Source organism: Sinohyriopsis cumingii, unplaced genomic scaffold, assembly GCF_028554795.1.
Source record: "Sinohyriopsis cumingii isolate HCF-2022 unplaced genomic scaffold, ASM2855479v2 utg001170l, whole genome shotgun sequence".
Classification (NCBI taxonomy): Eukaryota; Metazoa; Mollusca; class Bivalvia; order Unionida; family Unionidae; genus Sinohyriopsis; species Sinohyriopsis cumingii.
In genome coordinates, this window is record NW_028315967.1 from 567,189 (window position 1) to 594,919 (window position 27,731).

The following is a 27,731-nucleotide window of genomic DNA, read 5'->3' on the forward strand; positions in this document are numbered from 1 at the left end:
TAAATGCAGATGAAAGGAAAATAAATTCAGTTCAACATCATAATGGCAAACAAATGAAATGCTTCAGCTTAATTTTAGTTTTAGTGTAGGTCATGAAACAGTACCAAGTCTTGTCTGCATAATTTTATTGTTAAACCCTCAAAAAGTAGTGTAGGTCAGCAACAGTATCAAGTCACTTCTGCATAATTTTAGTGTAAGTCCTCAAAAAGCAGTGTAGGTCAGCAAACAGTATCAAGTCACTTCTGCATAATTTTAGTGTAAGTCCTCAAAAAGCAGTGTAGGTCAGCAACAGTATCAAGTCACTTCTGCATAATTTTAGTGTAAGTCCTCAAAAAGCAGTGTAGGTCAGCAAACAGTATCAAGTCACTTCTGCATAATTTTAGTGTTAAGACCTTAAAAAGTAGTGTAGGTCAGCAAACAGTATCAAGTCACTTCTGAATAATTTTAGTGTTAAGTCCTCAAAAAGTAGTGTAGGTCAGCAAACAGTATCAAGTCATTTCTACATACTTTTAGTGTGGGTCCTCAAACATTAAGTAATTTCTGCATAATTTTAGTTAAGTCCTCAAAATATACTGAGTCATTTCTACATAATTTTAGTGTAGGTCATCAGACAGTACCAAGTAATTTCAACATAATTTTAGTGTAGGTCCTCAAACAGTACTAATTCATTTCTACATAATTTTAGTGTAGGTCCTCAAACAGTACCGAGTCATATTGACATAATTTAAATATAGTCCTCAAACAGTACCGAGTCAAATTTCCTAATGTGCTTGTCTATATTTATAATATTGCATATCACACCAAGCATATTTAAAATTATTAAATTAAATTGCACATGTACATTATGGTTTCAACACAAGTGGTTGCTGTTTTTTAACAAAATATTCTTTAAGCACCATTTTTATTATATAAACTCAAGTACAACTCTCCACTTGAGGCATACAATTTTAATTTGCCATTACAAACCTTAACATATCCCTGAACAAATTAATAGAAAACTAAATGTGGAAGCCATCTCCAGTATCTGCAGTTTAATGTTCTTTTAATCTCTCTCCTTCAATCACATTGTGCCCCAAAGAACTTCATTCAGGATTCAAAATTTTTGTTGTTATGTACTCATAATCATGAAATATCACACTAAATATCTCTCCTGTCTTTGTAAAACTTATACCAAACCATGACCCCCCCCCCTTTCTTTAAAATGTTCTTGCAAAAATTCATACTAACTATGATCCGTTTCCCTCAAGATCCTTGTAAAACGTCATGCTAAATATATCCCCCTCTCAAAAGATCCCCATAAAACTTTCCATCCCATATATCCCCCTCTTCCAAGATCATGGTAAAACTTTTTATGAAATACAATCCCCCTGAGATGCTTCATGACAAATAAGATCCCCCTCCCTCATTGATGTAAGCTAAGTTCAAGTTAAAAGTAATAATATTATCGATGAAAATGTGACCATCCATACAGACAAATACACACACATGCACATACACACACACACCTCCTCCACCTGGATACAAATGTTGTCATATACACATCCTCATGAAACTTGATACAAATATAATCATTCTCTTCCAATCAGTAGATGGGTGCCATTTACAGGGATAACCAAATGATGGAAATGTACATGTAGATGGGTGCCGGTTACAGGGATAACCAAATGATGGAAATGTACATGTAGATGGGTGCCAGTTACAGGGATAACCAAATGATGGAAATGTACATGTAGATGAATGCCAGTTACAGGGATAACCAAATGATGGAAATGTACATGTAGATGGGTGCCGGTTACAGGGATAACCAAATGATGGAAATGTACATGTAGATGGGTGCCGGTTACAGGGATAACCAAATGATGGAAATGTACATGTAGATGGGTGCCAGTTACAGGGATAACCAAATGATGGAAATGTACATGTAGATGGGTGCCAGTTAGAGGGATAACCAAATGATGGAAATGTACATGTAGATGGGTACCGGTTACAGGGATAACCAAATGATGGAAAGGTACATGTACTGACACATGTATGGATCGACACAATCGCTGACAAATTACAATATACTAACAAAAATGCAGACTGAACAAGCAAAATAACAATATATATTTCAATATGCAAAATTTTTGTATACAAAAGTTAAGGTATGTTTTTTTGTGACATATTTTCCCATAGATCAGTTGAAATAAATGCCTCCAGGTTTGAAGCTATGGAATAGCTATATATATTAGTTGTTTACACAGAATATAATTTTTTAAAAAGTTAAACGAGTCCAGCAGAAATGAACTCAATATTGGACAAGGTCAAGTTCAACATACAATGTTCCATTACAATAGCAGGTTCAAAGCTTGCCATTTTATTATATTTTGAAGATTATAATATGAAAAGAATACACAGTATGGCAAAAAGTTTTCAAGTCCAATCAAACCCACAAATTTTACATTCATACAAAATCCTATTGATTTAGAAGTCCAATTACTTATCAAAAGGGGCCCTGAGTGGCTGAGTGGTCTAAGGCGTTCTCCATTACGGAACACTGCCATCTCACCTCTGTCTGCATGGGTTCGAGTCTCAGATTTGGCCAATGTGGGTATGTGAGAAAGCTTGCCAGTAGCTTCTCTTGGGTCAGTGGTTCTTTCCGGGGGTTTTCCCAGGTTCTTCCTCCACCATTAATATTGGCCACCATGTATAGCCTATCGTGTGCTGAAAAATGGCGTTAAACCCTATAAAACAACAACAACTTGTTAAAATTTTGAAATCTATTTAATATACAATTATATGTAAATAATTACTGACTGTTAATTTTGTGTAAATAATTACTGATTTTTATGTAATTACAAATACTATGTAATTACTGTAATTGACTCAATATCCAAAGGTGCCTTAAGCACACACACCCAAACCTCAGATATAACTAATCCATTTCTATATGTACATCAGTGCTAGAATTCTCTGCTCAAACCTCACATATAAACCTCACATATAAATAATCTATTTATTTGTGCACATAACATTGCTAGAATTCTCTGCTCAAACCTCACAGGGGCCCAGAGTGGTCGAGTGGTCTAAAAAAACACTCTCCGTTACGGATCACTGCCATCTCACCTCTGTCTGCGTGGGTTTGAGCCTTGGATTCGGCCAATGTGGGTATGTGAGAAAGCTTGCCAGTCGCTTCTCGTGGGTAGGTGGTTCTTTCAGGGGTTTTCATGGGTTCTTCCTCCACCATTAATACTGGCTGCCATATATAGCCTATCATGTGCTGAAAAATGGCGTTAAACCCTACAACAACATCAAACCTCACATATAAATAATCTATTTATTTGTGTACATCACAGTGCTAGAATTCTTGCTAAAATTTGCTTGGAACATCATGATCTTCTTAGATGTAGTGTTCAAACTGTGACTTAACCTTGACTTAACCTTGAAGTCAGCCTCAAAGACAGATCTCACATGTGTTTTACGGGTTGAGGACAGCTGGAAATGTCTGCAGTGGAAAGCTCTTTATATGGACAAAGGGAGATAACTATTCTGGTATCTACCAGTATGTAGATACAAGTGATGGGGACACTGTGACAAAGGGAGATAACTATTCTGGTATATACCAGTATGTAGATACAAGTGATGGGGACACTGTGACACTTATTTTGATTGACTTCATGAAATTTACAACTTAAACCTCTGGAACAGCAATGTGTGGACATCCCATGAAATAAGGCAGACTCTTTTGCAATATCAGTAACTGTAATTTACAAGTTAAACCTCTGGAACAGCAATGTGTGGACATCCCATGAAATAAGGCAGACTCTTTTGCAATATCAGTAACTGTAATTTACAAGTTAAACCTCTGGAACAGCAATGTGTGGACATCCCATGAAATAAGGCAGACTCTTTACTGTAATTTAACCAACCTTGGTAAACAAGAGATATCTTGTGTGTCCTTGGGAGGGATAAAAGAACAATGTTCTTGATACAGTAAAAAATGTTCTAACAGTTCTTCTTCCCATAACATAATAATCCTTGTTCAAGTACTGTCAAGAACTTTGTTCCAGAGTAAAGAATACAACCCACCTCTGAAGACCTAGTGGACAAGGAAGTGTTTTTTGTTCTGTTTTTAGGTAAGCTCATCCAGAAAGATTTTAGAGTGCTAAACTTCCACACAAGTCACCAAACAAGTCACTAAAGAACAGCCCATGAGATCACATATCTGCTTATTACCCCAAGGTCCAGCATTCTCTATTTATATACTACTTATACTAGTACTCTATGGTCGAGTACACTATGAGTCTCGATGTATAGCAGGGGATAAGTTGGATATGGCCCTCATTAATTTACATCATAGTGTGTGGCTTTTAAAATCACTTGTTGGCCCCACACCCTGAAGGAAGTTTCCCGTGCCCAATTTACATACTATTTCAGCTACACTTTCTTTCCATGGTAACATGCAAACACTGAATCAGGACAATGCAAAATACCAAAAGGCACCTCGATACAATGTACACCTCTATACAATGTACACCTCTTGACAAGGAAAGTAATAGCCATATTCCTGTGTATTACTTACCTGGGGATATCATTTTCTTCAAAGCTGCTTTAATGACTCCTTTATTCACTGACAGTACACATAAGATTTCAATGCATACACAAAACATGGTTAATTAAGGGGAAATATTTCAATTAACCTTTCTCATCTGTCTTAACAACCTCTGTTATTTCTATCATAATTCATCACGATGTGCTCCTATCAATAATCATATACTTCAAAGTAAAACAAAATGATAGAAACACTATATCACTGCCCTACCAAAACCAAGATGACAATTTTCAATAGCAAAAGGTACATCTAGATTAGTAGTGTGAAATTATACATGACACAAAAATTGATAGTGTGATAATGGCACAAATTCAAAAATGATTTTCCAATGTTTCGGGCTAAACAAGCTCTTCATCAAGGGAGAATCTACAAAAGCTTCTGGATATATATATATATATATATATATATATATATATATATATATATATATATATATATATATATATATATATATATAATTTTGCTAAGTTTTCAGGTGAAATACTGGATATTCTTTATTCTCTTCATAAATTTTAGTTTCAAAACTTCTTAGAAGAGACATTATCTGGTTTTGGGGTTGAACATATTGGGATTTCAAAAAGTTCCTTGAGGATGATATTTTGTTTGGATGGTAGAAAAAAAATCAATAAGGCCTGTAACATACTTCACACACAGTAATTATACAGTGAATGTATGAAAAGGAGAGGAGAAGAAACCACACTTCAAGATACCATCTGACACAGGACTGAAAAAAACTCTGCTTGTTGTCTGACAGCTAAGAACTATGTATATAATCTTTTTCATACAGTAAGTGATCAATCCTTGATTTGGTCTCTTATTGTATGTCCTGATACACTCTTTATACACACAATTCGCAGTTGGTGCATGATGTATATTATGGTTTCTATGGTAACATTACTATTCTGTATATCTGAGAGCATAAAACATAAGCAAAAAATAGGTTTTCACTGAATGTAATTAATGTTTAACATGTATAAACTGATAACCATGCAAGATTTACTATTTTGGCCAGAATATCAATGGGTATAATTGGGACAATGAGGTGGAGTTGGAGTAGGTACCACAAGGCAATTTAATTCCACTTTCCTGGCACAATGAATCAAACTTTATTAGACAAGGATGAGTAATTAATTAACAATGATGAGTAATTATTTGAGAAAGATGACTTATTATTGGACGAAATGTACAAAGATAACTGTACTTTAACTGACTAAATTTTAAAGTATTTGACTCCCAGATCTGGTAACAAACAGCACTGTACAAATGTCCCTGAGGATCAATTTCAGGTCCTTTTGAATCAAAGCTAGGTGCACATACCATTAAAATAAATTCTCAAGACTTGTACATCTAGTGGTATGTACATATGACTTGTTTGATCCTGGGCTCAGTCTTTGACAAGTTATGTTTTCTTGATTCCAATAAATAAGTTCTAAATTATAGCTGATAAAAAAGGCTAATTACCAGAATTTGTACTTCATATTTGAGAACATGTTTCAACATTCTCACAAATTCTGGAGTGTCCTCCATCTTGTATAATGTCTTCTGACAAAAATCTCATTCACATCCTTTTAGGGAAGCTCTTCCACAACCTACAGTTCCTGGAAAAATACATGTAAAATTAAGTTTAAAATGTTTCTCCTGCTGAAATGATAGGGCAATGCAACATATACATGCAATCCCTTTGGGGGATTTCAAACTGATGTATTTATCAGATTTCTATTGTTCACCCTTATCAAAATCCCTTACAAGTTGCACAAAATGTTCAGCATGATCATGTAATGTGTGTTGCCTTCCATATTTTTAAAATGTCAGCAGTATGGGTCGACTGTCATAACAGTGCCATTTTAGTTCTAGATGTAATGCTAAAAAAGAACAATTTTTGTGGCTAAAAGATGTCTAATCAAGCAATAACTTTCGCTTTTTTAATTAGACTTAGTACCAATGTTAAATTAGTTCAAATGTTAAACCATCAAACACACACAGTTCAAATGCAAATGCATACAGTTCTCCCCTATAATGTCTTTATAGTACAAGACACATGGGTGATGTATGCGCATTTATATATTTTAAATTAAATATAAATTGTTCTTTTAAACTTTAACACTAATTATTTTATTTTAAGCAAAGTCTTTTCAATTCTGATTATTTAATGCTCTGCACCTTAACTGTCACCAAGAAACTTCCAGGTGAAAATTATCTATCCCTATGGACTTTTACAATGGTGGCAATGTACTAAACTTGGATCAACATAACAGCATGTTGAGTGGAATCATTACAATAGAGGGTAGTATGAATTTGTTTATCAATATGTGTAGTTCCATTGTGACATCACAGCGAGCAATATTCAATCCGGCTTGTACTGGATCACACCATTAGGTTCATTTCGTCCAAAAATGTCCAAGTACTTTAACATTGATTTTGTCATATGCACTTTTTGGGGTGTCTAAATAATGACCTTCCAAAGGAATATGAATGTATACAAATCCAAATGAAGTGAATGCTTGCCACTTAATGGTATCTACAATCAAATTCTAAAAAAAATGACACCCATTACTGAAATAATCGGTGATGACCCTTGTGGCTTGTACTATAATAGAACCTGCAAATGGGTTTCTACAAGGATGAATAACAACTCCATTTTTAAAAAATAACCTAGGAACTGAAATCCCAACTAGACAATATATACGTATACCAAAAGTGGAACATAAATATTAAATTCATTTAGTTTTATAATTAAAAAATATAATTTTAATTTGTAAATATAATTAACTTGTCCGTGATACATATTTAATACATCCGCGGAAATAGGTGATCTTCAAACATATTAGTCTACTGGACAATAATTATGGACATTCGAAATCAGTAAAGATCTGTACACATATCGTCCTCACATAATTAATGAATTATGAACTACTTGATGAAACCTGTGAATCAGTTTTCCAACGAGATGGCGAAACAGGCGAGTCTTTCATAGAAAACCTGTCTAAATACTTAATGTTTACAATGAGTACGGTTGCACTTTATTCGCGCTTCTTCGGAATGGTAGCAATGAATTACTCTCAAAGACGTAGCTTTTTGTTCCGGTAAATGTTTTAAAGAAAAATTACTTCCCAACGAAAAAGACAATATAATAAGAATGTCAGGTGTGGCCAATTGATACATGTGTTTTATATTCCTGAAAATTAGTTACGGGATGAACAAAAGCATGTAATTGTGAACAACCAAGTCAAATGAGCGGTGGCCTACTTCATAATATTTTACCCCTCCCAATTGACGAAGTTTTACCTCTGCTTCATACTTCATACTTCAAAACGATTATTACTTGAGTGCAAAAGTTAGAAGAACTAAAAAGAAAATAATTCGGAAAATCAAACATTTGATTAAAAGTAAATTTAGCTCTTGCTGGAGTTTATAGTACCAGAGCTTCAATGGCTAGAAGAGTGTTTCATAGACCAGTTGTTCCGGTGTTATGTATATTTAATTTAATTGTTTGTTTGTTAGTTTTAATTTTTTTTATTCCATTATATGTTATTGTAATGTAACATTGTATGCTGGACTCGACATTGTCCAAAACTGAGTTAATTTCTGCTTGATCTGATTGACTTTTTTTATTTCATTTATGTAAACAACTAATAATATCTTCATTATTCTCTATGTGTATGAGCTTATTATCAGGATTACTATTCTGGTAAACAAGAAGGAGTAAATATGTTGATTGGGCCAAGGTTTTGGAGATTCCCAAGTGAATTTTGCTGGTTATTGTGTTGTAAATAAATTCAGCTCATTAGATCATTCTAGAAGGTTATTTTCCATTAGATAATGGTTGTTTTTAGAAAATGTTAATTGTGACTTGAGGCCAAGTAGAGAACTATATAATCTTGTGACTGTGAGGATTTGACCAGTCGTGCTTTAACATCTAGCACTTTAAGTTGTATTATGTTGTGACCAGTTTGGGCTGAATGTCATTTTCTTCAAATTCTTGAAGTGATTATTTTCTCTGGAAATACAAAAGTATTCTGATAAAAGTCTTGGATAAAGGTACATTTGAGCTTGAGTGCGTTTTGTCTTGAGTACAATTCGGTTTAGGTACGTTTTACTTGAGTACGGGCGGGGGGTGGGGTGGCGGGAAGCGACTAGGTGGTCTAAAGCGTTCTCCTTTAGCGATCACTGCCAGCTCACACCTCTCTGCGTTGGCTTGAGTCTCAGTCTCGGTAAATGAGGGTATGTGAGAAATCTTGCCAGTAGATGCCCGTGGGTCGGTGGTTCTTACCGGGGAATTTCCTCCACTAGTTATTCTGGCCGCCACGTATAGTCTATCTTGTGCTGAGAAATTGCGTTGAACTCAAAACACTGTCTTGAGTTTGTCCTACAATGTTAGACATATCACATGTTGTTTTTGTTTTAGTGCCCAAAGACATAAATATCAGCGTCGAGATCTTACATGTAGGACTATAATTTGAGTACATTTTGACCTGCTATGAGAAAAATAAATGCAACTGACATCGACTGACTTTTGCATTGAAGGTAAAAAAGGACAAGAGTTAAATGGTGAATAGAAATACGATTATTAACAAATCTAAAAAAAATCCCAAAACAAACAACATAATGCCTACTAAAAAAAAACACGGGGCTTTATTGAAGCGAAAATTGAGGTATCCAGAATAAACCGAGCGATAGCGACCCTAGTTATGTTCTTGTTGGGTCTAACTTACGAATAGAACACGCCCATGAATTGGAATATCTTTCCTATTTTTCTTCGAAGTCGGTGATATCTTAAACGAAGTACGAACTATCTAAAATTGGATGAATTAATTGAAATAACTACTTTGAATTGTGAGGGTTTATTTGGCACTTAATGATCATACTGCGGCATCCCAACCTTTTTCAATTTGAAAACCGTTATTCATAATCGTTCACTGAACCTAAAAATGTGGAACAAATTTATATTCGGAACTTTAATTTGGATATTAGCACTCGTGCATTTACTAAACGATTTATGATTCAATATAACATTTTAATTTTTTTTGTTTTTGTTTTTGTTTTTTTTTAAGAATACTTTTAGTTTACATTTATTTACCTCTCAAAATTGTGTACTTAGGAAATCGTGTGGTTTGTCTTCTAAGTTTTGACGAGATTTCGTTTAAAGCAGTGTTCTCTCCAGATCGTGGTGTAAAGCAGAATTCTGTACAAAAAATAGCATTGCTTTACAGTATTTCAAGTTGCATACATGTATAACTTTGTTGACTCAAAGTTTGATTCCATTTCACATAGATGATAATCTCGCCCATCTTCTGGTATGAACTGTTCTCCAGTCGGCTATCGCATAAGGTGGATTCTGTTAAAGCTTGACACACTTCAAATCTTTATGTAGAGCTGTTAACGGTTACTCGCGTACTCGCCTGTTGTTAATAACCTGGGTACTTAAATGAGTTGTTGTAGCATTGCACATGGCCTCATAATCTCTTAGCTTGTAATGGTAGCACTCACTTTGTTTTCTTTTGATTAAGCATCAAATTTAATATATGTACATGTTCAGGGCCAAGTAGAAGTATGTCTCTTGCAGTATGTGTTCTGTTAGCATGACATGACAATCAAGCCACAAATGTAACTTGTTTTGTGGCAAGTAACATGACAATCAAGCCTCAAATGTAACTTGCTCAGTGGCTTATAACATGACAATCAAGCCACAAATGTAACTTGTTTTGTGGCATGTAACATGACAATCAAGCCTCAAATATAACTTGCTCAGTGGCACGTAACATGACAATCAAGCCTCAAATGTAACTTGCTCAGTGGCTTGTAACATGACAATCAAGCCACAAATGTAACTTGTTTTGTGGCATGTAACATGACAATCAAGCCTCAAATATAACTTGCTCAGTGGCACGTAACATGACAATCAAGCCTCAAATGTAACTTGCTCAGTGGCTTGTAACATGACAATCAAGCCACAAATGTAACTTGTTTTGTGGCATGTAACATGACAATCAAGCCTCAAATGTAACTTGCTCAGTGGCATGTAACATGACAATCAAGCCTCAAATGTAACTTGCTCAGTGGCTTGTAACATGACAATCAAGCCACAAATGTAACTTGCTCAGTGGCATGTAACATGACAATCAAGCCACAAATGTAACTTGCTCAGTGGCATGTAACATGACAATCAAGCCACAGATGTAACTTGCTCAATGGCATGTAACAGAGGGTGTTTCTTTTAAATCTTGCTGCACACATTTAGGAGACTGAAACCTTGTTAACATTCTGCTGAAGACACAACGAACATGATCTGAAACAATTTTGCTATTTCTGCCTGTTCAGGTTTAGAATTTATACCTTATAAACATGGTTATAAGTTGGGTTCAAATGCAGAGAACAAAGAGATGATCGGCATTGTGCAGGCAGATTAGAGTTTATTCTACTGGTTATTTTTAGCAACCAGCATAGACCCAGAACTGCTGTTACATTATGCGATGACAAATCTGGGTCAGTGCAATTTGCATTTGGACTCATAAATGACAATTATGACCTATGTACCAAAAAATGGAAATGAAGTCAGACAGGCAGTGGTCTTTCTTTTATTTATATAAATTATAAAACACAATTTTCATAGGTGGTTCATGTCATTGTAATCTGGATGTGTCAGTTACAAAGAAGACCAACTCAGTATATCAACAGATTCAGCAGTTTGTAACCATCTCATTGAACTGGCAAGCTTTCTCACATAACCATGTTGGCCGAGCCTGAGAATGGAACCTAGATGGGCAGATATGAGATGTTGGTGATTTGTAAAGGTGAATGCCTTATAGCACTTGACCACCTGAGGCCCCATATTTACATCATAATTAATTTTAACTGATCAAAGTGCCTAGATTATATAGTAATATAGTTACAAATCTAAAAATAGTGAATCAGTATGTAAGTAATCATACATGTATGTACTATATATTAAGTAATTATACATGTGAGTACATATATTATGAAAGTAATCAAACTTGTATATGTAAGTATTATATTAGTAATTATGCATGTAAAATTCGTTTTATTCCATCTTGTATCTCATCTGAATTCAGATAGTCTTTTTTAGCGATGTACAGTCTGTGTATTGCCCTCGTACAGTCTGTGTATTGCCCTCATCATAGTTCTGAAACTGCCCTTCTGAGGCCTTCTTTCTAGCATGTATTTGGTATTCACCTTATTGTCATTCAAGTCCTGCTTGGTCAACAGGACACACAAAACATTCCATCCCATTTGATATATGTTTTTGTTTTCCACAAGAAAGCTCTGATTCAAACATGCTCTTAAAACCAATCTATTTCTGCTGTAAGAACAAACTTCGAGACTTAATACCTGGTACTTCCTTAATTATTGTCAGCATATATTTATAATCTTCTGATTGTAATGTATGTTTATGTTTTTATGTATCTGATATTATAAATCACTTAAAGATTAGGCATTGTACTAAGTCTACATTAATATTATTATTATTATTATTATTATTAAGTATTATGAAAGTAATCAGACATATACATGCAAGTGTTATGTAAGTAACCATTATGTAAGTATTATGCACTGTCCTATGGGTCACCTTTGAATGCCTGTAATTTTGTGTACTTTACAGTAGATGTCCAGAATAGAAGTTGGGATGCTGTTGATAAATGAACTGTTGTTTGAAATAGACTTACAGTAAAACAGAAATAAAACAAATGTACAAAAGTTTTTGTTGTGGGAAAAGAAACCTTAAACATGCCATTTGACTGAGAAGCATAGAAACCATAGTGGATATATGCATCCCATCTCCTGTGTTTTATGGTCCATTGGTAATTGTCCAATATGTTTATTAATTTGTGCTTATTGTTTTTCAGGTTTGCCAAGATGAACAATACAATGGAACCTCCAGAATGGAATCAAAGCCCAGAATTAAGGGAGGCACTGAAGACGGTACTCAAGTTTGAGATACAAACCTTGGTAAGTAAACCAATTTGTCAACCTTTCCATATTTACCCACAGTGCAATGTACAGCCCTCTTTAGACAGCTTAGTGGTTGTGTGATGGAAGATCTGGTTTTAAGCTGTTTGTAGATTTTGGGTTAAGCATCATACCTCCACAAATGCATTGCAGATGGTTTATCAGCATGGATATCTTTTGTTATGTATATTTAATTTGCTTTGTCTGTTTGTTTGTTAGTTTTATTTTGTTTTATTTCATTACATGCTATTGTAATGTAACATTGTATGTTGAACTTGACCTTGTCCAAAATTGAGTTCATTCCTGCTTGACCCAAATTGACTTTTTTAAAATTTTTATTCGTTGTAAACAATTAATAAATAGCTAAATTATTTTCAATGTATATGGGTTTGAAATCAGTATTATTGTTATTAATAGAAGGAAATATATTTATTAGGTCAAGGTTTTGGAATTTCCTAAGTGAATTTTACAGATTATTGTTTTTTATTTTGTAAACATCAGGATCATTCTAGAAGGTTATTTTCCATTAGGTAATGGTTTTTTTTATATATAGAAAATGCTAATTGTGACCTGAGGTCAAGTAGAGAACTATATATATTGTAACTGAGAGGATTTTGTCATTTGTGCTATATGTCTAAGCACAATCAAGTTGTACTGTATGTTGTGACCAGTAATTTTGGGCTGGAATCTATTTTCTTCAAATTATGGAATTCATGTGATTATTTTCTCAGGAAATACAAAAGTGCTCTGATAATATTCTTGGATAGAGACATTCACTGGAATTTATCATGTATTCAAACCTTGAATTATGATTCTGTGATTCAGCAAAAAAACTTGGCACATCAGCACACTAGGAGCTATAACAGACATGTCATCGCCTTCATTTTTAAAAATTTATTCTGGACTTTTGCTGAATTTTATTCATGACTTTAAATTACTAGGACTTATGTCTGTAATTCTTGGATTATTTTGGTATTTAATTCACAATACCGTAAGTTCTTTTTTCTCATTTTCACTTTGTATTCTTAGGAAATAAATTGTGTTAAATTTTACAAAGCTTGTTGTCTTTCACTCTTTTCTGTTACTTATTTTAAGAGCATAGACTTGTAACAGAAAATTGGACCCTTGTCCTTGGATACTAATTTCTCTAAAATATTTCAGAAAACTTGTTTAGGAGATATAAATTTGCCAAGTTTTGGAATTTTCTAAATCTCAGATAATATTTCACATTTTAGAAATCTTTAGTGAAACTCCTTGAAAAAAGAGGAATTGATTCAGCTTGCCAGAAAATTTGATCTTTCTGAGGCAAAAGTTTCTTTAACAAAGCAATTGTGATAAAAACAACACAAACGCCAAAAATTCTGTGCAACTAGTTTCGCATTCAATCTATGCTTCTTCAGGCACGAACTGTTTTGAAAGTAACGGATGATGTCTTTTATTTTAAAGCAACAATTACATCATTACGTAACATCATAAATGGTATGCATCATCTTAACAATTATATATATATATAGAGACCAACAGTCATACTTATAACTATATTGTTATAAAGGATATACAATGTATCAGTTTAAATTATACAATTTTATATAGTGCACTGGCATTAGGTCCATTAGGATACAAAGTATTTAACTTATGAATCCAATAAGTTTCTTTTATGAGTCTATTCATGTCACCATGCACAATATCTATTGGCATGAAAGAAAAATCGAAAAGAGAGTGATTATTGGTGTTAAAGTGTGTTGAAATATTAGAGGAAAAGTTGTAAAAGTATTTCCAGGCTGGATGTCCGATACGGAAAATTTAATTGTGCCATATGGAATCACAGATTGAACATCTGTATCAAAGGCCTGATAAGATTAAATTGGTATGTAATAAAGACTTTTTTTATAGCATTAAACATTTTGATTGTATAATAAATTATAAAAATAAATTATATATTTTAGTTCTGTAATTTACAAGTGACTCATAAAATTACAATGTGTAAACTGACATCAAATATGTCTTCTTCAGAAAAGAGTCTAAGTCAGTGGAATAGAGTGTAGCACACGGTACAATAAAGTGTGTGTGATTTGGATCTTTAATGTAGCTTTGACAACTTTTCGGTCATTTCATGAAGTGAAGCGGTTTGTCAGTAATAGTATAATTTATGAATATTTATTACACGATTGCATTATTTAGCTTAAACTAGTAATTTCGTCATTTTGATGGCTAATGACGAGACAGTGTTTTAAGGTAAATAATGTAGAAGCATTGTGTTAAGAAAAAACACTTCTTCAGCTATATAAGGTACCACATGTTTTCTGATATTGTACAACCCACAACAGGCTAGTATTGTTCGTGGTTGCAAGGTAGTTGTGGATAAATGTAAATGTTTCATTGATGATAATAATTTGATTTATTGTGGAGCCAGATATAAAAGTTACTTTTCTGTCCACATTGTCATCAGGTTCTACTTTCAATGTTTCCTAAATCCCTTCTTAGAGTCTTATCATGCTTGGCATGAATTGTTATGATGCTAAAATGGTTCATACTACTGGTGTCAGGATAATGTGACTGGGTGGGGCATTATGCTACATGTCTGCGGCATGATGCCCCAGTGCTAGACATCACTATAAACTGCCACATTGCAGACATCATAGTGATATGACTGAAAAATTGTTAAAGCTACATTAAAAATCCAAATCACACACACACACGCATGCATTCAAAGGTAACCCTCTAATACAGTCAGCATCTGGCACATTATTGCAAACTCTGTCAAATTTACCCCTAACTATTGTCAAATTTAATGATTGGCCACATAATGGAGTTTACAGGATATTTGTTGATTTATAAATTTAACACATAGATGTTTGTTCCAGCATGCCAATAAAGTAATTCTCTAAGGTTTACAAAGAGGTAAGTAATTTAATTGTCCTTACCACCGTGTGTTTACAACAAGGAAATAATTTAATTGTCCTTACCACCGTGTGTTTACAACAAGGAAATAATTTAATTGTACTTACCACTGTGTGTTTACATCGAGGTAAGTAATTTAATTGTCCTTACCACTGTGTGTTTACAACAAGGAGATAATTTAATTGTCCTTACCACTGTGTGTTTACATCGAGGTAAGTAATTTAATTGTCCTTACCACTGTGTGTTTACATCGAGGAAATAATTTAATTGTCCTTACCACCATGTGTTTACAATGAGGTAAATAATTTAATTGTACTTACCACTGTGTGTTTACATCGAGGTAAATAATTTAATTGTCCTTTCCACTCTGTGTTTACATCGAGGTAAATAATTTAATTGTCCTTACCACTGTGTGTTTACAACAAGGAAATAATTTAATTGTCCTTACCACAGTTTGTTTACAAAGAGGTAAATAATTTAATTGTCCTTACCACTGTGTGTTTACAACAAGGAAATAATTTAATTGTCCATACCACCGTGTGTTTACAACGAGGTAAATAATTTAATTGTACTTACCACTGTATGTTTACAAAGAGGTAAATTATTAATTGTCCTTACCACTGTGTATTTACAACAAGGTAATAATTTAATTGTCCATACGACCGTGTGTTTACAGTGAGGTAAATAATTTAATTGTACTTACCACTGTGTGTTTACAAAGAGGTAAATTATTAATTGTCCTTACCACTGTGTGTTTACAACAAGGTAATAATTTAATTTTCCATACGACCGTGTGTTTACAGTGAGGTAAATAATTTAATTGTCCTTACCACCATGTGTTTACAATGAGGTAAATAATTTAATTGTCCGTACCACTGTGTGTTTACAATGAGGTAAATAATTTAATTGTCCGTACCACTGTGTTTACAGCGAGGTAAATAATTCAGTTGTACTTATCATTGAATGTTCCAGTGAAGTTAGGTTTTGCCATGTTAATAATTACTGTTATTACCAGCAGTATTTATCAAGATGACAACAGCTAACCACAGAACAACAGCAGTGTTTACTTCGTCATGGTAATATCTAATTCTATCATATATAAAAATGGAATGGTAGCCTCATAAGTTTCTTTTTCAAAGATTATGAAACATATTTGAAAAGTTTCCAGACCAAAACTGGTCGATTGTGTGCCAAGCTCACTTCACTGTAAGCACTGAGCATTTCTAGTAATAACTTCAGATTGCCAATGAAGGAATAATTTTTTACAAAAAGTGCAACAGTTTGGTTTTGTACAGGTCAGTACTAAGTCTTATCACACTGAATCCATAACACTTTTGTGAACCACTCCAGTGGCTTAGTGGTTAGAGCATCCGCCTCGGATGCGGGAAGTCGCGGGTTCAATCCCTGGCCGAATCATACCAAAGACTTACAAAAATGGTACTAACAGCTGCCTCGCTTGGTACTCAGGATGAAGAGGTTAGTGTTAGGACTGGAAGGCCTGGTGTCAGGATAATGTGACTGGGTGGGACATTATGCTACATGTCTGCGGCATGATGCCTCAGTGCCAGACATCACTATAAACTGCCCCACTGCAGACAAAGTAGCGATATGACTGAAAAATTGTTAAAGGTACATCAAAAATCCAAGTCACACACATACACACACATTTTTGTGATTTTGAAATGAAAATATTAAGTATATAAAGTTTAGTTCAGTTCCTTTTCATCTATCTTTAGATTCTCCTATTTAGGACACTCTTATTGCAGAAGGTGTTGCCTTATAAGATGAAAACCACTAATGTGCCAATTAAATATTAAAGTTTAAATAAAAAGATTAAAAGTTGAAATTTAAAGAGACAAAAAATGCACAAAAAACCAAGCCTTTAATTAGAAAAGAAGCCACCATTTAATTGTCAAGATTGCTTTTGTCTGCATGATAATCCATTTTTTAATGCTGACCCTAGAACTTTTCTCCCAGGGTAATTGTTTTTTTTAAAACTTTATTTGTGCATCAAACTGAGCTGGTTTTGCCCAATACCTGAAGTATTTAGAACATTATGCTGGATATAATAATCATTATAATATATGTAATGTTAAAAACAAAAATACCTACCCTAATTTAAAAACTAGTACAACAGGAAATGCACATATTTTTTTTTGCCTAACCTGGGACTTGGAGATTTGACATTAGATCTCAGTTCCCCACCATCCATATGACCAGATAAATTGGGACATACGGAGCTCCAGTAACCTCACCTATCTTATGGTTATACCCACTGTTTGGAAATAGAAAAAATATATGAATAAATGTGATTTTTGCAAGTGATCAAAAAATTCATTGTATATTTTGGATTTGATTTCACTGTATTGCTTTCAGCTTGAACGGCTGTCATCAGTTGGTGAAGAATCACTTCTTATCACCGCTAACATCACAGACCATAGATGTAATCACATGTCTGCAGGGAAAGGACAGATATTCGCCCAGGAAGGAGATTTATCACATTTCAAAGAGAAGTTTCTTCATTTCTGTACAGGTCAGGGCATAGCTAGGTGCATTTTTCATATTTATGGGTCAGTGGCATAGCTAGGCACATTTTTCGTATGTACAGGTCAGTGGCATAGCTAGGCACATTTTTTATATGTATGCATCAAATACTCTATTTATTCAGTCATGTAACATGTTGACTGGATATCCTGGGCACTGTAGGTACACATAATACGTTGACTGGATATCCTGGTAACTGTAGTACATGTAACACATTGATTGGATATCCTGGGCACTGTAGGTATATGTAACACATTGATGACTGGATATCCTAGGCACTATAGGTACACATAATACATTGACTTGATATCCTTGGCACTGTAGGTACACATACACATTGACAGGATATCCTTGGCACTTTTGGTAACATAATACAATGACTGGATATCCTGGGCACTGTAGATACACATAATACATTATCTGAATATCCTGGGCACTGTAGGCACACATAATACAGTGACCAGATATCCTTGGGAACGTAAGGCATATGTCACACACTTGCTGGATATCGTGTGCACTTTAGGTACATAATATATATTGACTGGATATCCTGGGTACTGTAGGTATATGTAACACATAAATTGGATATCCTGTGCACTCTAGCTACATTTAACACATTGACTGGATATCCTGGGCACTTTAGGTACATGTAATGCATTGACAGGATATCTTGGGTACTGTATGTATATATAAGACATTGACTGGATATCCTGGCACTGTGGGAACATGTAATTCATTAGACCATGTACCATGGCTACTGCATGTAAATATAAAAAATTGGCTGCTGGTACATGTAACACATTAATCTGGTGCCATGGATAGTGTGGGATTATGAAACACATTGACCAGGTGTTATGGATACTGTAGATACATGTAACACAGTGACTAGTTGCCATGGATACTGCAGCAGGAAGCTGAAACAAGTTTTTAAAATCCAATCACTCGGTCAAGTACTATCAATTTTTACTTGCCCAGAAATAACTTATACCCAACCAGTAAATGTAGAAATATGGAAGTTTACAATGTATTTGTTAACAGTCAAAATATGATCATGTGAAAGGTTGTTTTCCAGAACTTATTATGTGACCTTTCTTACACCAGCTGTAAGTAAAATTAAAATGTAGACTCCACTGATTTCTCTTTGGTAAGCATTTATTACTACCAAATAATAAGAGCTTTTATTAATACCAAAAAGTGAGAGGATTTATTACTGCCGATGAGTGAGAGCATTTATAACTGTTGAAAAGTGAGACCATTTTTTACTGCCAAAGAGTGAGAGCATTTATTACTGCCAGTGAGTGAGAGCATTTATAACTGTTGAAAAGTGAGACCATTTTTTACTGCCAAAGAGTGAGACCATTTTTTCCTGCCAAAGAGTGAGAGCATTTATTACTGCCAAAGAGTGAGATCATTCATTACTGTTGAAGGGTGAGAGCATTTCTTACTGCTGAAGAGTGAGAACATTTATTACTGTTGAAGATGAAGAATGAGAGAATTCATTATTGTTGAAGATGAAGAGTGAGAACATTTATTACTGTTGAAGATGAAGAGTGAGAGAATTCATTACTGTTGAAGGGTGAGAGCATTTCTTACTGCTGAAGAGAGAACATTTATTACTGTTGAAGATGAAGAGTGAGAGAATTCATTACTGTTGAAGGGTGAGAGCATTTATTGCTGCTGAAGAGTGAGAACATTTATTACTGTTGAAGATGAAGAGTGAGAGAATTCATTACTGTTGAAGGGTGAGAGCATTTCTTACTGCTGAAGAGTGAGAACATTTATTACTGTTGAAGATGAAGAGTGAGAGAATTCATTACTGTTGAAGGGTGAGAGCATTTATTGCTGTTGAAGGGTGAGAGCATTTATTGCTGTTGAAGATGAAGAGTGAGAGAATTCATTACTGTTGAAGGGTGAGAGCATTTCTTACTGTTGAAGAGTGAGAACATTTATTACTGTTGAAGATGAATAGTGAGAGCATTTATTACTGTTGAAGGGTGAGAGAATTTCTTACTGTTGAAGATGAAGAGTGAGAGAATTTATTACTGTTGAAGATGAAGAGTGAGAACATTTATTACTGTTGAAGATGAAGAGTGAGAACATTTATTACTGTTGAAGATGAAGAGTGAGAACATTTCTTACTGTTGAAGGGTGAGAGCATTTCTTACTGCTGAAGAGTGAGAGCATTTATTACTATTGAAGATGAAGAGTGAGAGCATTTATTACTGTTGAAGGGTGAGAGCATTTCTTACTGCTGAAGGGTGAGAGCATTTCTTACTGTTGAAGATAAAGAGTGAGAACATTTATTACTGTTGAAGATGAAGAGTGAGACCATTTATTACTGTTGAAGATGAAGAGTGAGAACATTTATTACTGTTGAAGATGAAGAGTGAGAGAATTCATTAATGTTGAAGGGTGAGAGCATTTATTGCTGTTGAAGGGTGAGAGCATTTCTTACTGTTGAAGATGAAGAGTGAGAGCATTTACTACTGTTGAAGGGTGAGAGCATTTCTTACTGCTGAAGAGTGAAACATTTATTACTGTTGAAGATAAAGAGTGAGAGAATTCATTACTGTTGAAGGGTGAGAGCATTTGTTGCTGCTGAAGAGTGAGAACATTTATTACTGTTGAAGATGAAGAGTGAGAGAATTCATTACTGTTGAAGTGTGAGAGCATTTCTTACTGCTGAAGAGAGAACATTTATTACTGTTGAAGATGAAGAGTGAGAGAATTCATTACTGTTGAAGGGTGAGAGCATTTATTGCTGCTGAAGAGTGAGAACATTTATTACTGTTGAAGATGAAGAGTGAGAGAATTCATTACTGTTGAAGGGTGAGAGCATTTCTTACTGCTGAAGAGTGAGAACATTTATTACTGTTGAAGATGAAGAGTGAGAGAATTCATTACTGTTGAAGGGTGAGAGCATTTATTGCTGTTGAAGGGTGAGAGCATTTATTGCTGTTGAAGATGAAGAGTGAGAGAATTCATTACTGTTGAAGGGTGAGAGCATTTCTTACTGTTGAAGAGTGAGAACATTTATTACTGTTGAAGATGAATAGTGAGAGCATTTATTACTGTTGAAGGGTGAGAGAATTTCTTACTGTTGAAGATGAAGAGTGAGAGAATTTATTACTGTTGAAGATGAAGAGTGAGAACATTTATTACTGTTGAAGATGAAGAGTGAGAACATTTATTACTGTTGAAGATGAAGAGTGAGAACATTTCTTACTGTTGAAGGGTGAGAGCATTTCTTACTGCTGAAGAGTGAGAGCATTTATTACTATTGAAGATGAAGAGTGAGAGCATTTATTACTGTTGAAGGGTGAGAGCATTTATTACTGTTGAAGGGTGAGAGCATTTCTTACTGCTGAAGGGTGAGAGCATTTCTTACTGTTGAAGATAAAGAGTGAGAACATTTATTACTGTTGAAGATGAAGAGTGAGACCATTTATTACTGTTGAAGATGAAGAGTGAGAACATTTATTACTGTTGAAGATGAAGAGTGAGAGAATTCATTAATGTTGAAGGGTGAGAGCATTTATTGCTGTTGAAGGGTGAGAGCATTTCTTACTGTTGAAGATGAAGAGTGAGAGCATTTACTACTGTTGAAGGGTGAGAGCATTTCTTACTGCTGAAGAGTGAAACATTTATTACTGTTGAAGATAAAGAGTGAGAGAATTCATTACTGTTGAAGGGTGAGAGCATTTGTTGCTGCTGAAGAGTGAGAACATTTATTACTGTTGAAGATGAAGAGTGAGAGAATTCATTACTGTTGAAGTGTGAGAGCATTTCTTACTGCTGAAGAGAGAACATTTATTACTGTTGAAGATGAAGAGTGAGAGAATTCATTACTGTTGAAGGGTGAGAGCATTTATTGCTGCTGAAGAGTGAGAACATTTATTACTGTTGAAGATGAAGAGTGAGAGAATTCATTACTGTTGAAGGGTGAGAGCATTTCTTACTGCTGAAGAGTGAGAACATTTATTACTGTTGAAGATGAAGAGTGAGAGAATTCATTACTGTTGAAGGGTGAGAGCATTTATTGGTGTTGAAGATGAAGAGTGAGAGAATTCATTACTGTTGAAGGGTGAGAGCATTTCTTACTGCTGAAGAGTGAGAACATTTATTACTGTTGAAGATGAAGAGTGAGAGCATTTATTACTGTTGACGGGTGAGAGCATTTCTTACTGCTGAAGAGTGAGAACATTTATTACTGTTGAAGATGAAGAGTGAGAGCATTTATTACTGTTGAAGGGTGAGAGCATTTCTTACTGCTGAAGAGTGAGAACATTTATTACTGTTGAAGATGAAGAGTGAGAGATTTCATTACTGTTGAAGGGTGAGAGCATTTATTGCTGTTGAAGGGTGAGAGCATTTCTCACTGTTGAAGAGTGAGAACATTTATTACTGTTGAAGATGAAGAGTGAGAGAATTTATTACTGTTGAAGATGAAGAGTGAGAACATTTATTACTGTTGAAGATGAAGAGTGAGAACATTTACTGTTGAAGGGTGGGAGCATTTCTTACTGCTGAAGAGTGAGAGCATTTATTACTGTTGAAGGGTGAGAGCATTTCTTACTGCTGAAGAGTGAGAACATTTATTACTGTTGAAGATGAAGAGTGAGAGAATTTATTACTGTTGAAGATGAAGAGTGAGAACATTTATTACTGTTGAAGATGAAGAGTGAGAGAATTCTTTACTGTTGAAGGGTGAGAGCATTTATTGCTGTTGAAGGGTGAGAGCATTTCTTACTGCTGATCAGTGAGAACATTTATTACTGTTGAAGATGAAGAGTGAGAGAATTCATTACTGTTGAAGGGTGAGAGCATTTCTTACTGCTGAAGAGTGAGAACATTTATTACTGTTGAAGATGAAGAGTGAGAGCATTTATTGCTGTTGAAGGGTGAGAGCATTTCATACTGCTGAAGAGTGAGAACATTTATTACTATTGAAGATGAAGAGTGAGAGCATTTATTACTGTTGAAGGGTGAGAGCATTTCTTACTGCTGAAGAGTGAAAACATTTATTACTGTTGAAGATGAAGAGTGAGAACATTTCTTACTGTTGAAGGGTGAGAGCATTTCTTACTGCTGAAGAGTGAGGGTATTTATTACTGTTGAAGATGAAGAGTGAGAGCATTTATTACTGTTGAAGGGTGAGAGCATTTCTTACTGCTGAAGGGTGAGAGCATTTCTTACTGTTGAAGGTGAAGAGTGAGAACATTTATTACTGTTGAAGATGAAGAGTGAGAACATTTATTACTGTTGAAGGGTGAGAGAATTTCTTACTGCTGAAGAGTGAGAGCATTTATTACTATTGAAGATGAAGAATGAGAGCATTTATTACTGTTGAAGGATGAGAGCATTTCTTACTGCTGAAGAGTGAGAGCATTTATTACTATTGAAGATGAAGGGTGAGAGCATTTATTGCTGTTGAAGGGTGAGAGCATTTCTCACTGTTGAAGATGAAGAGTGAGAACATTTCTTACTGTTGAAGAGTGAGAACATTTATTACTGTTGAAGATGAATAGTGAGAGCATTTATTACTGTTGAAGGGTGAGAGAATTTCTTACTGTTGAAGATGAAGAGTGAGAGAATTTATTACTGTTGAAGATGAAGAGTGAGAACATTTATTACTGTTGAAGATGAAGAGTGAGAACATTTATTACTGTTGAAGATGAAGAGTGAGAACATTTCTTACTGTTGAAGGGTGAGAGCATTTCTTACTGCTGAAGAGTGAGAGCATTTATTACTATTGAAGATGAAGAGTGAGTGCATTTATTACTGTTGAAGGGTGAGAGCATTTCTTACTGCTGAAGGGTGAGAGCATTTCTTACTGTTGAAGATAAAGAGTGAGAACATTTATTACTGTTGAAGATGAAGAGTGAGACCATTTATTACTGTTGAAGATGAAGAGTGAGAACATTTATTACTGTTGAAGATGAAGAGTGAGAGAATTCATTAATGTTGAAGGGTGAGAGCATTTATTGCTGTTGAAGGGTGAGAGCATTTCTTACTGCTGAAGATGAAGAGTGAGAGCATTTATTACTGTTGAAGGTTGAGAGCATTTCTTACTGCTGAAGAGTGAAAACATTTATTACTGTTGAAGATAAAGAGTGAGAGAATTCATTACTGTTGAAGGGTGAGAGCATTTATTGCTGCTGAAGAGTGAGAACATTTATTACTGTTGAAGATGAAGAGTATGAGAATTCATTACTGTTGAAGGGTGAGAGCATTTCTTACTGCTGAAGAGAGAACATTTATTACTGTTGAAGATGAAGAGTGAGAGAATTCATTACTGTTGAAGGGTGAGAGCATTTATTGCTGCTGAAGAGTGAGAACATTTATTACTGTTGAAGATGAAGAGTGAGAGAATTCATTACTGTTGAAGGGTGAGAGCATTTCTTACTGCTGAAGAGTGAGAACATTTATTACTGTTGAAGATGAAGAGTGAAAGAATTCATTACTGTTGAAGGGTGAGAGCATTTCTTACTGCTGAAGAGTGAGAACATTTATTACTGTTGAAGATGAAGAGTGAGAGAATTCATTACTGTTGAAGGGTAAGAGCATTTCTTACTGCTGAAGAGTGAGAACATTTATTACTGTTGAAGATGAAGAGTGAGAGCATTTATTACTGTTGACGGGTGAGAGCATTTCATACTGCTGAAGAGTGAGAACATTTATTACCGTTGAAGATGAAGAGTGAGAGCATTTATTACTGTTGAAGGGTGAGAGCATTTCTTACTGCTGAAGAGTGAGAACATTTATTACTGTTGAAGATGAAGAGTGAGAGAATTCATTACTGTTGAAGGGTGAGAGCATTTATTGCTGTTGAAGGGTGAGAGCATTTCTCACTGTTGAAGAGTGAGGACATTTTTTACTGTTGAAGATGAAGAGTGAGAGAATTTATTACTGTTGAAGATGAAGAGTGAGAACATTTACTGTTGAAGGGTGAGAGCATTTCTTACTGCAGAAGAGTGAGAGCATTTATTACTGTTGAAGGGTGAGAGCATTTCTTACTGCTGAAGGGTGAGAGCATTTCTTACTGTTGAAGATGAAGAGTGAGAACATTTATTACTGTTGAAGATGAAGAGTGAGAACATTTCTTACTGTTGAAGGGTGAGAGCATTTCTTACTGCTGAAGAGTGAGAGCATTTATTACTGTTGAAGATGAAGAGTGAGAGCATTTATTACTGTTGAAAGATGAGAGCATTTCTTACTGCTGAAGAGTGAGAGCATTTATTACTATTGAAGATGAAGGGTGAGGGCATTTATTGCTGTTGAAGGGTGAGAGCATTTCTCACTGTTGAAGATGAAGAGCGAGAGCATTTATTACTGTTGAAGGGTGAGAGCATTTCTTACTGCTGAAAGGTGAGAGCATTTCTTACTGTTGAAGATGAAGAGTGAGAGAATTTATTACTGTTGAAGATGAAGAGTGAGAACATTTATTACTGTTGAAGATGAAGAGTGAGAACATTTCTTACTGTTGAAGGGTGAGAACATTTCTTACTGCTGAAGAGTGAGAGCATTTATTACTATTGAAGATGAAGAGTGAGAGCATTTATTACTGTTGAAGAGTGAGAGCATTTCTTACTGCGGAAGGGTGAGAGCATTTCTTACTGTTGAAGATAAAGAGTGAGAACATTTATTACTGTTGAAGATGAAGAGTGAGAACATTTATTACTGTTGAAAATGAAGAGTGAGAACATTTATTACTGTTGAAGATGGCTGGCTTACAAATTGCCCCCTGTCTACATAATTAAATGTGTTTGGAAAAATCTTTACTTCTAAGCGATTGTATGCAGTAATAACCTTAACGTTTCTAAGGTAAGTTTGCTGCTGTGACCTATTTTTCATCCATCATATGCTCAATAACAAATTAGAAATGCTACATCTTTTGGGACTAAGAACTCCTTGTTATTTCAGGAAGTAATAAAGGAATACATTTTCCAGTGAAAACAGAACCAGTTTGGGAGGCAGAAGATAGTTTCACTGAGGAGCAGATTGCCATGGAAACCAATAATGCTGTGAATGTGCCCAAAAATTCTTCAGGGAGGAAAAGTGGCATTGAAACCATTGTTTCCAATAAATATCAAGGTATAACTTCTTGATGTAGATTTAACAATTAATGAAGGCAAATATGTCATTTTTGTCATTAAGAAATGATGGCTGTTAAATGTGCATGCGGTTATCTCTGGAAGAATATCCGGGTATTTTTTGTGCAGTGGCACATTTCAAGAGTTGAGAGCAATTTCACATTTTTATTCTCTTTATATTTGCACAGCAATGGATATTGTATATATGCTTGCACATTATATTGCTGCAGGTCAGTGTCTACATTATATTGCTGCGGGTCAGTGTCTGCATTATATTGCTTCATGTCAGTGTCTACATTATATTGCTGCAGGTCATTGTCTACATTATATTGCTGCAGGTCGGTGTCTACATTATATTGCTAAAGGTCAGTGTCTAAAGCTCTCATTACACAAATGAATTCCATGCAATTAGCTTAGAGACAACATACTAGTGCATTTTTTGAAGATCAAGGGTCAGCATGGCTTGCAGTTAGGTGAGGTTCACACCCATAAAACCTTCCCTTATTTATTATTATTTCCTGACTGTAATAAACCTCACAATTACAACAATTTCCAAAGGAGGGTGGATTTGTATGGAGGAGTAGCTTAAAAATAAACTGAAACCTTGAATTAGAGACACAAAAAGGATATGACCAATAAGTCCTCAGTTCCAAGTTGTCAGTACTTATCAGGGATCAGCTCACATGCTTTGACTTTCCTCTTAATTTAACACAGCTTGTTTTTAATCCCATTTCAAACATTTCAGCTAAAGATTTTGATCTCGTCCCCAAATTCAACTTTATCATTATCTTGATCAGAAAACTTGACGACATAGTGTATTCATTTTCAGCTTAACTTCAATGCATTTGTCGAGATCTGTTCTTGAACTAAAAACTTAGGGAGAAAATTTCCTTCTTAAAACTTGATGACATTGTTTATTCCAGTTTTCAGCTCGACTTTAATGTGCATTTCTCAAGGTCCATTCTTGAACTTGTTGTTGTTGTGTGGTTTAACGCCATTTTTCAGCACATGATAGGCTCAACATGGCATCCAGTATTAATGGTGGAGGAAGAACCCGGGAAAACCCCTGGATAGAACCACCGACCCACGAGAAGCTACTGGCAAGCTTTCTCACATACCCATATTGACCAAATCTGAGACTCGAACCCACACAGACAGAGGTGAGATGGCAGTGATCCGTAATGGAGAGCACTTTAGACCACTTGGCCACTCGGGCCCCCCCTCCTTCTTGAACTAAAAAAACTAAGATAAAAATTTCCTTCTACATATGAAAAAAAGGAGATAATTTTCTAAAAATAGTAGAGATTTAATGGTGTATATTTGGTGATATAGGAAAAAACAAATTTTCTGAAGATTATCATAGAGCCACATGGGAGCTTAGATGCAGGATGATCAGTTATGGAATTATACTTGATGTATTTATATCAGGTATAATAATAATAAATAATGACTATTACATGCATAATTAATACCTAAATACTATGGACCTATACTTGTATTTGTATCAAGTATAATAATAATAAATAATGACTGTTACATGCATAATTAATACCTAAATACTATGGACCTATACTTGTATTTGTATCAAGTATAATAAAAATAAATAATGACTATTACATGCATAATTAATACCTAAA

The 27,731-nt window shown here is 34.8% G+C and overlaps 2 protein-coding genes across 5 annotated transcripts in view; one reads left to right on the forward strand and one right to left on the reverse strand.

Annotated features, from left to right (window-relative positions):
- The window catches only part of LOC149772810 (uncharacterized), a 30,986-nt gene extending 23,387 nt beyond the window's left edge, over positions 1 to 7,599 (reverse strand). Inside the window, exons 1-2 of the mRNA XM_089947256.1 lie at positions 7,516 to 7,599; positions 6,053 to 6,189 (exon numbers count right to left, since the gene is read on the reverse strand). Of these exons, the coding sequence (XP_089803382.1) occupies positions 6,053 to 6,118 (66 nt within the window). The 5' untranslated portion in view covers positions 6,119 to 6,189; positions 7,516 to 7,599. The remainder of the gene's footprint in view (positions 1 to 6,052; positions 6,190 to 7,515) is intronic.
- A 1,699-nt stretch (positions 7,600 to 9,298) lies between these two features.
- Positions 9,299 to 27,731, forward strand: part of LOC149772811 (uncharacterized) — a 30,819-nt gene continuing 12,386 nt past the window's right edge. For 2 of the 4 annotated variants that reach the window (XR_016417588.1, XM_089947247.1), the window contains exons 1-4: positions 9,347 to 9,424; positions 12,454 to 12,556; positions 17,834 to 17,990; positions 25,925 to 26,095. Coding sequence is in view for 3 of the 4 variants with exons in the window: in XM_089947247.1 (XP_089803373.1) it covers positions 12,464 to 12,556; positions 17,834 to 17,990; positions 25,925 to 26,095 (421 nt within the window). In the remaining variant the exon portion in view is untranslated. The other 2 variants (XM_089947248.1, XM_089947249.1) reach the window with 2 other exon arrangements.